Here is a 13,282-nt window from a genome sequence, read left to right as displayed (position 1 = left end):
ATTCAAACCTCTGTAATCAATACAAGGACGTAGGGAGCCATCTTTCTTCTGAACGAAGAAAAACCCCACGCCGGCGGGAAAGGAGGAATGGCGAATGAGCCCAGCCTGTAGTGATTCACGTATATACTTGTCCATGGCCTCTCTTTCAGGACTGGAAAGGGAATACAGACGACCCTTAGGCGGAGAAGTACCCGGGAGAAGGTCTATGGCACAGTCGTAGGGACGATGCGGAGGAAGCGAGGAGGCCCGGGACTTACTGAAAACCGCACGAAGGTCGCAGTACTCCGCCGGGACGCTGGTCAGGTCAGGAGGATCCACCTGCGAAACACAAGACACAGAGACAGGAGGAAAGGCAGGACCTAAACATGACACATGACAGGACTGGCTCCAGGCTAAAATAGAGTTATTGACCCAGTCAATATGCGGGTTGTGCTGTAGCAACCACGGATGTCCTACCACAACCACGCAACCACGAGCACGTGACGAGCTGTCAAAACAAAGCCACGTACACAACACACCACACGAACACAGAGACAAGAAAAATACAGGTGATCAGACCCGAGACTCGACAGTAATGTTGTGATTGTGAGAAAACATCCTCAATAAAATATAAATAAAATAGTATTAGACACAAATATTTGATATGGTAATACGGACATTGAAAAATCTATGTACACATGAGTGCATGAGTGTAAAGCGGATCATTATTTGATGCTTTGTAAACAATTTATTGCACTAGCGCTGCTTTCGGTGGGGGGGCGGGAAGATCGCCGGCAGGGTTAAGGGGAGAAGAAAACACAGGTTTAACCCTAGAGACATGAAACACAGGGTTGAACCCGACCAAGAGTGACGCCGAACAGACGCGAGAGAGTGTCGGGCTTGACATTCTTGGACCCCGGCCGGTACGAGAGGGTGAAGTTGAACCGGAACAAAAGAAGAGTGCCCAGTGGGCCTGGCGCGAGCTCAGCCTCTTGGCTGAACAGATATACTCGAGATTCTTGTGATCCGTCCAGACCAAGAAGGGGTGCGCTGATCCCTCCAACCAGTGACGCCACTCGCCCAAGGCCAATCGCACCGCCATTAGCGCTGCTTTCGGGAGATCATGTTTACAGTAGGCTACACAACTATTAATTCATTGTGAATATTTAACTTTATTCAGTTGTTAAAGTTATTTGAAAAATTAATGTGTCTACCAGATCATTATTTATTATTTGTTTTGTTGTTGTTGTTGTTCAAATTTAAAGATGCCTGCTCGTGCGTGCAAAAAGAAACAGTAAAGTGCAACAGAGAATTAAGTGTATAATAAGTTCGCCTAAAATATACCAGTATCCGTCGTAGTTACGTTCTGCAGGGCTGAGACGGCGAGAGAAGAATGCACATGGGTGCACCTTCCCGTTGCGGAAGGAATGCTGAGATAGAACTGCGCCAACCCCGACGTCCGATGCGTCAACTTCGACAATGAACTGGGACTCAGGATCTGGAACCAGCAGAACAGGTGCAGAGACAAAACGGGACTTTAAGGTATCAAAGGCTACCTGAGCATCCTGGTTCCACTTGAAAGACACCTTGGTGGAGGTTAATGCTGTGAGCGGTGCAGCGATCTGACCAAAACTCCTGATGAACCGCCGATAAAAGTTGGCAAAACCCAGGAAACTCCAATGCTGAAGCAAACATCAATCATGTATTTTACAATATTTTACAACAGACCTTTCATGATGAGTTTTGGTAAATACGCTTTAAATTTATTTTAATAATCATGAGATGGTTACTTCAACTTTATTGGTAAATTTTTTGTAAGGGGTGACCAGATTATTATTTTTTATTTTTTTATTGATTAGTCTTTAACTACCATTTGGCACAAATTTCAGTATGTATAACGGCCTATAATGGTTGTGCAGTGGCGACGTTTCACAAAACCATAGGGTATGGCAGTGGCGTAAATCGCGGGGGGCACAGTTTTGATAAATAAAAAATCCCACACACCACTAAGGACTGAAATATAGGAAAAAGGATAGAAATATAATGAAACACTGCGTCATCAGTGTTAGTATTGTGGCTTTATCAGACACTTAACATTTTATGAAAATCAAGATCAAATGGAGTTGGTTGACCAGCGAATGATCTGTGTTTTGTCTGTCATTAGAACGACTGTATCTGAGGCAGCAAGTGCATCACATTAAACGCTTTCATCAACTTACAGGTTATAACTTTTATTGTAGCTATATGGGCGCGTAAATGCTGGTTTATTTTTTAAACCCAAATGCTGGGTTCAGCTTGTTGGGTCATTGTATTGGGTCATAATATTTTTTACCCAGATGCTGGGTAGTTTTTCTGTAATTAAGCAGCTGGGTAATTTTTAATGTTGGGTTATTTTTTCTACCCAAACGCTGGGTTGAGCCTGCCTCTGACTCAGTGTGCGGGCTTTTTGCGTACTCTACAGGAGAGAGCGGTTCTCTGTGCCGCCGGTTTGGTGCACTTCTTCATCGAAATAAAGGCGCATTTTTAAAGGCCACATCTGTATTACACATAAAAAAAAGCATTTTTTTTAACTTAAGTACTAGATAATGACTGTCATGCTATAAAATATTTTTAATATGACTGACTTTGTATTTAATGTGAATTTAATAAAAACATTGTAATTTACTAATTATAAAACTTTCATTGTACAGAAAGAAAGCAAAGATAATTTTAAACACTCTCAAAAACTCTCATGATAATCACTGAAGCTGTGTACACTGTGAAATGAATATCCTACTTACTGTACATTGTACGCACATCTGCACTTTGTTTCTGATGAGAGAATCGTCAGAGAACAGAATTCCTTAAGCGAGCGAGTGAACAGAACACCAGCATTTCAGCGATGACTCATCTGAATGCCTCTGATTGGTCATTGCATTCATAAGCTCAACAGAATCGTGTGTGATTGGTTTTAATGCGCAGCGCTGTAAAAACACGTGTGTCTCTGGCTCAGCACCAGCCAAAGCGCAAACTCAGATTTGAATTTAGCAGCTGGTGACTGCACATTCTAATCACGCCGGTATGACTGTATGAAATATAAAAAATATTATTCTGCTTTTTTTTGTTGGTCTTTTGGAAGCTGCATTCAAAATCCACTTGGCTCAAAAATCTGAGGGAGCACATGGGCACGACAACTCTAGGTTCCAGCGGATGAGATTCTCTGGTGAGAAGTGATGAACGCGGAAGTGCAGAGGAGAGACTAATAATAATAATAATAATAATAATACGTTTTATTTATATAGCGCCTTTCCAGGGCTCAAGGACGCTAAAAAAAACACCGGTCACGAACTAGTCGTACAAAACAAGGATTTGTAAAGAAAAATGTCGGAGGATTTCGATATAAGCCAAGAGGAGACTGGTTTTCCTTTGCTGTAAACAAAACTTGGTTCTCGCGAGACTAGCATATTCTCACCGGAGCTTCCGGCTGCTGGAACGGCACTCTCTCATGACCACGCGCGTGTACGAGAGTTGCCGGAAGATAGAGATTACGGTTTATCAAGTTTTAAATATGGAATTTTTTTTTACAAAAACATCTTGATTCGCTTCAGAAGGCCTTTATTAACCCAGAGCCACGTGTGGCACTTTTTTTAGGGGTGCGACGATAAATCGATTCATGGATTCATTTTGCGATTTTCCGAATGCTTCGCGATTTTTTCTGGCATCGATTCTGAGCTTAGTTTTTAACAGCAGATGGCACTGTGTGCTTTGGAAACAGCCGTACTCTGCTCGCTTCCAGTTCCTTACACACATACCACTTGAACCTAAAATAATCATTCATAAAGTTCTTAATGGTCGAAGCATGAAGAGTGTTCACCGTGGGCTGTGTTTACATTAATCTCACGTCGTAAAAGCATAAAAGATGAGGTGTAAGTACATTTAACCACTTACATTACTTAGCCGAATGCACAAGTGAGCATTTGAGTGTTTTAGCGTTTAAAAACTAGCCTAGAGCAGCATCTGCTGTTAAAAACTAAGCTCCGAATCGATTCCTGAGAATCGCGATGCATTCGTAAAATCACAGAATTGATCCATGAATCGATTTATCACTTTTTATGATGGATGGATGTACTTTTTTGGCCTTCAAAATCTCGACCACCATTCAATGCCATTATAAAGCTGGGAAGAACCAGGACAATATTTAATTTAACTCTCATTGTATTCATCTGAAAGAAGAAAGTGATATTTGCCTAGGATGGCTTGAGGGTGAGTAACTACCCCTTTAAACTATGAGATGGCTTTAATGGCTTTCTGCATATTAGTATGTGCAATAATAACAGTGAGGCTTGCCTTATTGTGAAAGTGTAAAGTGAAGAAGTGCTGACACAGAGCTTTACATGTTGGCATGCTACTGTTCTGGTCCAGCATGTGGCTGTCTGTTTTCACAGAGCCCTGCTGACCTGCTGCCTGATTCTGCCTCAGGTGTAGGGCGGATGAAGCTCTCTTGGCAGGTTTAAAACAGGCTGCTGCTCTAAATACCCTCACCTGCTGCCACATCACTCCAATTATCCGTCTCTCTCGTCCATCTCCTCCTCTCTGGTTCACAGGCACATACGTGAGCGCACCGGTGAAGGCCAGATCCTCTCCAGCTGTTGGATTTTCTCATTGGCTTCCATCCCCTCGTCCTTCCCTGTCTTGCAAATCCGCTAGTTAGCATGGATCAGGAACAGTGCTGACTGTGCTGACATCTGTACTTCGACAGAAACCAACCAACCGTGCGAAGACATTCGGCCTATAGGGACAGACATGGTTATACTGAGCAATGTCAGACTGACACGCGGAGTGTTTGATTGACAATGTGCAATAACAGGAATGGGAGGCATGAGTGTCCATTATCAGTCGCTGTGTTTTGTGAGGGCTTCCTTTCCTCAGGGCACTGGCGTGTGAGGGTCTGTGAGTAATGATGTGGGCCGGAGCGCTCCCAACTCCGGGACCCCAGGGCAGACACCGGAGGCTGAAGCTTGAAGAAGCTCTCTTATTAAAAAGTCTGGCTCCTTTTCTCCATGTTCACCTGACTCTCGTCAATGATATTAAGCACCGTCAGCAAGATATTACGTTGATGCAATAGCTGGAAATGGAACATCCCACTTTAGGCTCTGAATTATTTGTCAGTCATGGGATGTGCTGTTTACTTCATGCCTTCAGTACATTACAAGTTTCGCTAGGCTGTCACCGTCAGTAAATGTTGGCAAATTTTGTGATTAATTTTCATACAATTACAATTAGTTTGTTTTGTCACTTACAACTTTAACAGCTTCATTATTCACATTATACTTTGACTTGTATAGAAGCAGGGGTAAAATTATTATTATTATTATTATTAAAATATCATTCTAATATAATTTAAATAATGATTTTTATTATTATTATTATTATTATTATTAAGAAATTAAATATTAAAGATTAAAATGTACTTTTATTAACAATAATTAGAATGAGAAGAATTAGAATGCTTTATTGTCATTGTACACAAAATACAACGTAATAGTAGTAGTAGTAATAATAATATAACCAATAATATATAAATACATTTTATAATGATTCATTAATAATAATAATAATAATAATAATAATAATGTATTATTTAAATATCAATATTTCATTGATTTTATAAAAATAAAAAAAATTAAATATTTAACTTTATTGTTAACAGAAACAGTAGTAGTAGTAATAATGACAATAATATGCATTAATAATAATAATTATTATTATTTTATTATTATTATTTACAGATGTCTAAATAGCATTCTTTGGGGTTTATTCTTTGTTTACGTCACATTCACACAATGTTTGTTGGAACCCAGCTGAATATTGTTTTGAATATTGAATATTACTTAGGATATTATAGTAATACATTTCTCTCAATAATTCTTCACTTTCATGTGTCACTTTACAGTGATTTGTTGTTAATAATGTTCTTATCAAATTAAGTGCATGTTTGGGCAAAGATTAATGTAAAAAGGAAAATGACAAATTATTTAAGTTTTGTCTAATATGTGTCAAGAATGGTCTCTTGCTATTATCTAATAATATTTTTTTTATATACTGTCCACCCTGTGTTTTTGCAGATAATACAGCCATGGAAAAAAATTGAATTGCCCACCGATTCTGTCAATATAATTTCACAAGCAAATCCTCATCTCAATAGTTTAAAATTAGTGAATGCTATTCCAAAGGGACAAAAATGGCTTTGTGATCTTTGTGATAGATTTGTAATCTTTTTTTCTCCGTTGATCATACAGCTTCACTGAGAAATACATCAGATTATAGAAGTGGGTTCCAGATATCATTTCATATTCTCAAACCCAGGTGCGTTGGTTTAATTAGGCAGTAATTTGACAGCTCCTCCTTGTGTTTCCTCCTCTAGCAACAGCGTACGGTGTACAGACTGACCCTGGTGAAGGCCTGGAATGTGGATGAGCTGAAGGCCTACGCAGATCTCATCGCCCTTGGACAGCCAGATTTCATCGAGGTCAAGGTATGCCTCTCACCCGCCTAATTCAGGAATGAGCCTCTAATGAGGGTCTCTTAACAGGTGAAGCTTAATTTCTACCCAATCCTTTTTGCAGGAAAACAATAATGACCAGACTCATTAAATTCGTTCTCTGTCCTAATGCATTTACTGAGAGCCAATGATTCAAGATAGGATTGATTTTGAGCTCAGATAAGATGAACTTGTAGCGGGAGCTACTAAATGAAATGCTGTAACTGAGGCCCTGTGCTACAACAATTTTGGTTTGAATGGTAAATTATTAACTGATATTAAACTTTAGAAATTTCCCTTTGGAATCGCTGTATCAAGTATCGTTCACAATTTTTTTGCATTCGGTTATGAAATATTGGTTACATAATGTGTATTTTCACTGAATTTAGAACAGTTTTTTTTAGACACTGATATAGACTCGTATTAAAACGCAGTTCCTATCAGTTACCTATTTTATGCCAGGTAAATGAATAGTTCGTCTTAAAAATTCAAAATGTCATTTACTTACCTTTTTGTTGTTTCTGAACCTTTGTTTTCTGTAGAACACAAAAGGAGAATTTTTGAAAAATGTGCAGGTCACTCTTTTCCATACAATTACAAAAGCATCAGAAAAGTGATCCACATGACTTGTGCATTAGATTTCAAGTGTTCTGCCATATGACCGCTTTGTGTAATAAAAATGAGACCCATTTGATTCATTAAAAAGATTTGACTCAGAAAAAGGTATTTTTGTATTAAAATCTATTTATTTCTTTTTACAAATCGGTTATATTTTCTGTAATTATCACTTAAATTTCAGTCAAAAAAGAACTGACTTTGAATATACACTAAAAAATATTTTGTAAAAAGTTGTTGAATAAAACAAAAATTATTGGAGCATGCAACTGAGATTCTTCAAATTTTCACATTCAATTTGTGGTTTGTTTGTAAAATTTGCTATCAATTTCTGAGTGAGACATTTCACCACCAAATTCTTTTAGTGCACAATTTGTATGGACCACTTTTATAAAACATGTTTTTGTGTATTTTTGTTTTAAACTTCAGTCCCCATTCATTATTTCAAGAAAAAGAGTGAGCAGCACTTTCTTCAAAATCTCTGTGTTCAATACAAGATATATGGTCATAAAGGTCTGCTACAATATGAGGATAAACAAATGGTTACAGAATTATAATGTGAACTTTCTTCTTTAATTTTCATAAATGAAGAGCCATAAGTCAATACGTTCAGAATGCAGTTTACGTTTCATCCCATTCCTCTGTTTCATGAAGATCAAGTCAGTCCTCTATGAAATGCCAAGACTGTAGATTTTAAATAGTCAACTAGTGACTTTAATGGCTTTTTAATGAAAATCTAGTTTTTAATCAGCAAATAAGAGCCTCATTCTACTTAATCAACCTGTCCTCAAGATTAATGCAATTGACTAAACTGATTAAATCTCTCCTCATCTCAGCCAGCTTTTATTTGCCTTAATGCATCTGGTGTTTGTTGACCTGTGTAATTACACTGTCCTGGTTTAATTTTACTGATTTGAACTGATTCACTCGTGACCTGATGAATCACAGACCACAACGGCATGAAATCCTCTTGGATGAGGGACACATATTGTTTTGTAGAGTCTCTAAGCCATTCTTCCTGTTCCTCCAGGTAGAAAAACAATCTTTCACATCTGTTAAATTACAATTTTATTCATCTTTGTTTCTCCCCTTTTTCTCCATTCAGCTGCAATCTGCATTAATTCTTCCATGTATTTCTTCCCTCCTGGACTCTTATCTTCCCATTAGCAGCTTCTTTTCTAATGGAAGGAAGGCTGCTGCATTGAGATTCGCAGAATTGCTCGTAATCTCATTACAAGTCAACAGCCAGTCATGTGACATGCGCGCACCTGCCCCGTAGGGAACCCGCCTCAGCGCATTCACATTCAAAGCAGAGCCACTCCAAAGTAAAGCCAACTTCAACTATGACATGCTGTTACCTAGCAACAATAATCGCCCACTTTGATAGACCGCAGAAGGCGAAGATTTACACCTTCTTCTGTGGGATAAAATAAAGGCCATGAAATAGTGTGAGGAAAATATTGCTGAGTTTACCCAAACAGAGGCAGGCTGTCTGAATCTCTGAGCCTGTGTTCACCTTTTAATGGTTTGTCAGCTCTGGGTTAACAGGGCGAGATTTCTACTTCCAGTTGTTTTTTTGACATTTGAGCTTCATGGCTGTGGTGTGGTTTGATGCAAACTTGAACTGGTTGTTCACATACTAGGTCTGAGAGTATTTGCTTATTGTCGACAGCCCAATGCAAACAACATTTTGCTGGTTTAACCGCAAAATGGCTCAACAATAAAGATGATCTGAACTGATCTGAAGCCATTGAAAGTGTTTTAGTTTGTCCTATAAGATCAGTAATGTATATTACATGTACATGTATTTTTATGCTTTGCGAACTTTAACATTTGGCTGCAAAAATGTATTTTTTATTATGTAAAATTGTCTGGCTGGCTGACAGCTAGAATCATTAAGAATGGAACTGTAATGGATTCTAAATTACAGACCAATTTGTGATGTGTGTGGCATGATTTTTCAGCAAAATTGTTTGACATTTAACGTAATAAAAGTTTATAACTAAATGTTATTTTAAAAAACTTTTTATTCATTCGATCAAAATTATCACGTTTCCACAAAAATATTAAGCAACACACCAATGTTTATAAGATTGATAACGTTAAGAAATAAAACTAAAATGTAATAATTCTAATAATATTTTATAATATTATTTTGTATACGCTGTAAAAAAATGTCCACCTATTTCAAGGTAAAAACTTAAGTTCAGTTGCTGCCTAAAATTAAATATAATCAACTTGGCATTTCAAGCTAAATTACATTAAACCAACTTTAAAAAAAGCAAGTTGAATTTTAAAAAAAATATTTAAAAAAAAGTTTAAATTTATCAACTTATTTTGAGTAAAATTAATGTAAAAACATAAGCTGCAGTGATTTACTGATCATATAAATGCAGCCTTGGTGAATATCAGAGACTTATTGTGTGTGCACCAAAAGTGAAGCGAATGTTCGCATTGCGTTATCGCTCTAGATTACTCGCAGGATATGTTTCGCCTCACTCGGGCGAATAAAAACATAGTGTAATGCTCTCCTCCATTTTCTGATACAACCGGACGTGTCAATAAGCTCTTCGCTTTATTGGCTTGCGTGACTACTTGTCGTGCGAATTTTCCACTCGAGTTGAAATTTTTCAACTTGCGCAGAAAGACGCGATTGAGGCGTATATCGTGTTCGCAGCAATCGCGCTGCCCAATTCGCGTGATTTCTGTTGCCCCGACAAATTGCAAATTGGTGTGTATTTGCGTCTTTGCATTGACTTTGTATGTAATCTACTTTATAACTATAATTAAATTAGCTTTTGGTGTGTACACTATTAAGAGTCCAAAACATCAAAAATTCTTACCGACCACAAACATTTGAATGGTTGTATGTGTGTAAAACATATTTTAATAGTTAAAAAAATATATATTAAATAATGCATGTAAAAATATGATCTTATCAGAAGATTTTGATGCAAGACTTTTCCGCTAGTCAATCCATTTTGCTATATGGGAAGCATGAAGCTGAGATCAGCTGAGATAAATCTGTTAAAGTGTTTTCTCTTAAAAATTGATGATTTTGTTTATAATGTATCTGGATTGCATTTATAATAGACCTTTTATCAGTTCATGCATTTCTTGGGAATTAAACCCATGAGCCCCATGAATTTAACACATTAGCATTCATCCAACCACCATAAAGACAAGCCTTTTTATTAGCCACATTTTTAAAAGTCACCTTTTTTATACATTGCACTTATTTGGCCCTTTAATTAGACAAATTATGCTTTATTCATGCCAAGAACCAGACAACAAGTTTCTCCTAGCAATGAGACATGGTTTATGTGTAGCAAGACATCAAATTTCCTGACATCTCATTTACTTCTATAGGACACCAGTGACCCAGTCATCAAACCGCCAGCAGCGGCAGCATTGTTTTGTGTGCATTTGGCCACTTTTATGGACGTGAAACAGAGTGGTGATATATGCGGAGGGTAATTAAGGTTGGTGGTAGCCGAGCAAGTTTGATATGTTTCTGTGAGTTATGAAGGCGTTCAGCCCCCTCCAGCTGTTCGGCCCCACTGTAATTACATCGTCCAACAGCTGCTCTTACCCCTCACATTTACCAACACCTTTGTGTGTGCGTCTTTATTTTATTCCTGCTAGACCTGCTGCACACTCCATGTGAGAGATTTACTCTGTCAGAAAACAGATGTTTATCATTGTTGTCTGTTTCCATGCGTTTTATTAAAAAAAAAAAAAAAGTTATTACATTTCATTATTTGTCTATGTGCATTAAATCATGTACAATAAGACCAAAAACACAATGACTTTTGTTTTATTCATTTTAAAATATTTTGTCTAAATAAATAAATTACAAATAAAACAATAAAAACTCAAATCAGCCACTGTAAATGCTAAAAGTGCAAAATGTATGTATCACAATGTTATAATGTGTACAGTATGAAAAAATGCATATTCATTTAGAAATTTGCTAAAGATTGCATCTAACAGTAATATATTAAAACAGTGATATATCAAATTATTAGTGTTTTTAAAGATCAACTTTCTGTTTGTTAGATTACAGCAAAGCTAATCTAAATGTAAACATATATAAATAATAAATATTTACAGAGCCCTGTACATGACGTGGACAAAAATATATTAATAAGAATTTGTTCCATTGTTTTATTCATAATTTGCCTTGTTTTATTAATTTATTCCCTCATTTTAATAATTTGTTACCTTGTTTTAGTTCATTAATTTTTGCAAATTAAGAATTTGTTCCCACAACTTAATTTGTTCCCTTGTTTTAGTAAATCGTGGCCACTTTGTAAAAAAATTTTCTCTTGTTTTGATTTAATTAAAACAAGGGAACAAATTTATATATACTAAATTTCATGTCATGTACAGGGCTCCGTGAATTTCCAATATACATGTTATAGATTTATTCCCTCATTTTAATAATTTGTTACCTTGTTTTAGTTCATTAATTTTTGCAAATTAAGAATTTGTTCCCACAACTTAATTTGTTCCCTTGTTTTAGTAAATCGTGGCCACTTTGTACAATTTTTTTCTCTTGTTTTGATTTAATTAAAACAAGGGAACAAATTTATATATACTAAATTTCATGTCATGTACAGGGCTCCGTGAATTTCCAATATAAATTCATGTTATAGGAGTGAAAAAAAATTATAGAAGTAAAAAAATACAAGTGGAAATGGCACTAATATATTGTGCATCCCTATATATATTGTATTATATATATATATATACAGGTATGTATATATATATATATATATATATATTGTGCATGCAATAAAAAGTAATCCTACAAATTGGTTTTGTAGTCTTAGGACACCATGAAAGGTATAGAGACATGCTTGTGTAATGTGAAGTCAGTCCCGTTCCTCTCCAGTGCTGAGGAATCGTCCTCTTTGGCCGGTTATCGATCAAATCATTATTCCTGCACAATTAGAGCATCTCAGAGGTGTTAGTCCCGACACGAAGATGGACAGCCTGCGCTGGGCTCCCAAATTATCTCTACCTTAGTTATTCAAGAGGTTAGACGTTTGAGGACACAACTGAGATCAAACTGCCTAACTTTTGGCATCATTCATGCACCACTTCTTTTGCTTTAATCCCACATGCAATTAAATGATTTTTCATAGCGCTTTTATCAATTCACCTTTATCTTTGTATAAATGTTTGGTTGGCTTATTAGAGTCCGATTGTTGGTCTATGACAGGAAATCTGTAGCATAGTTGGCATAGACGGGCCGGAGAAATGCTCACTTTCCTCGCCCCATTGATTTATCAGGGCATTTCTGTAGGTAATCATCATTCTCTATGGCTACAGAGCAGCCAGATAAGAGTTGGGCTCATTAATTCTGTGCCAGACTGGGAATATCAGCTTTGGACATAAGCCACAGCCCACAAGACTGAGGCAAGAATCCCGTCCTTTCATTTCTACTGTCCTCTCCGTCCTCAGAGAGGAATGTGATCCGTTGGGACGGTAATAGAGCCATAATGCAATATAATACTTATCCCTGTATACCTTATACCTGAAAAGACTATAGTGCATTAAAACACATGAAGAACAACCAATTTGATTGTAATTTAGTTGTAATTTGAATTATACTATTAAACTAACTTAAAATATTACCAAAGTAATAAAGTAACTTATTTAATGTATTTTTTTATAATTATAACTTTATCATTTCTATTTAAATATTTTAATAACTTTTAAAAAAAAATGTTAGAAAGTGAGAAATGTGTAGATTAAAGGGGTCATATGATGCGATTTCAATTTTTCCTTTCTCTTTGGAGTGTTACAAGCTCTTGGTGCATAAAGAAGATCTGTAAAGTTGCAAAGACTAAAGTCTCAAATCCAAATAGATATTCTTTATAAAAGTTAAGAGTTAACCACGCCTACCTAAAACGGCTCGTTCTAACACGCCCCCACATACCTACGTCACGATCTGGGAAGATTTGCATAACACCGCCCAAATGTTCACGCAAAGAAAGAAGGCATAACTTTTATTCTCACTGTAGTATTGTTGCCGCTGCCGCCATGCCGTGGAGACACTGTGTGCTTCGTTGTGAAAGCGAAACTACTTTGTTTGGCCTTCCAAAAGAGGACGATATCCGCTTCATCATGCCTAGAGCTGATCCGTGCTGGTAGCTGAGG

General features: G+C 36.9%; 1 protein-coding gene across 1 annotated transcript in view; it reads left to right on the top strand.

Moving 5' to 3' along the window:
* The window catches only part of LOC107716137 (S-adenosyl-L-methionine-dependent tRNA 4-demethylwyosine synthase-like), a 74,054-nt gene that overhangs the window by 49,259 nt on the left and 11,513 nt on the right, over nt 1-13,282 (top strand). Inside the window, exon 8 of the mRNA XM_016522522.1 lies at nt 6,383-6,493. Coding sequence (XP_016378008.1) covers nt 6,383-6,493 — 111 coding nt within the window. The remainder of the gene's footprint in view (nt 1-6,382; nt 6,494-13,282) is intronic.

The sequence above is a fragment of the Sinocyclocheilus rhinocerous genome, unplaced genomic scaffold (assembly GCF_001515625.1).
Source record: "Sinocyclocheilus rhinocerous isolate Xijiao unplaced genomic scaffold, SAMN03320098_v1.1 scaffold821, whole genome shotgun sequence".
NCBI lineage: Eukaryota > Metazoa > Chordata > Actinopteri > Cypriniformes > Cyprinidae > Sinocyclocheilus > Sinocyclocheilus rhinocerous.
Note: the sequence above shows the minus strand (reverse complement) of the source record. Positions and strands in the feature narration are given on the sequence as shown.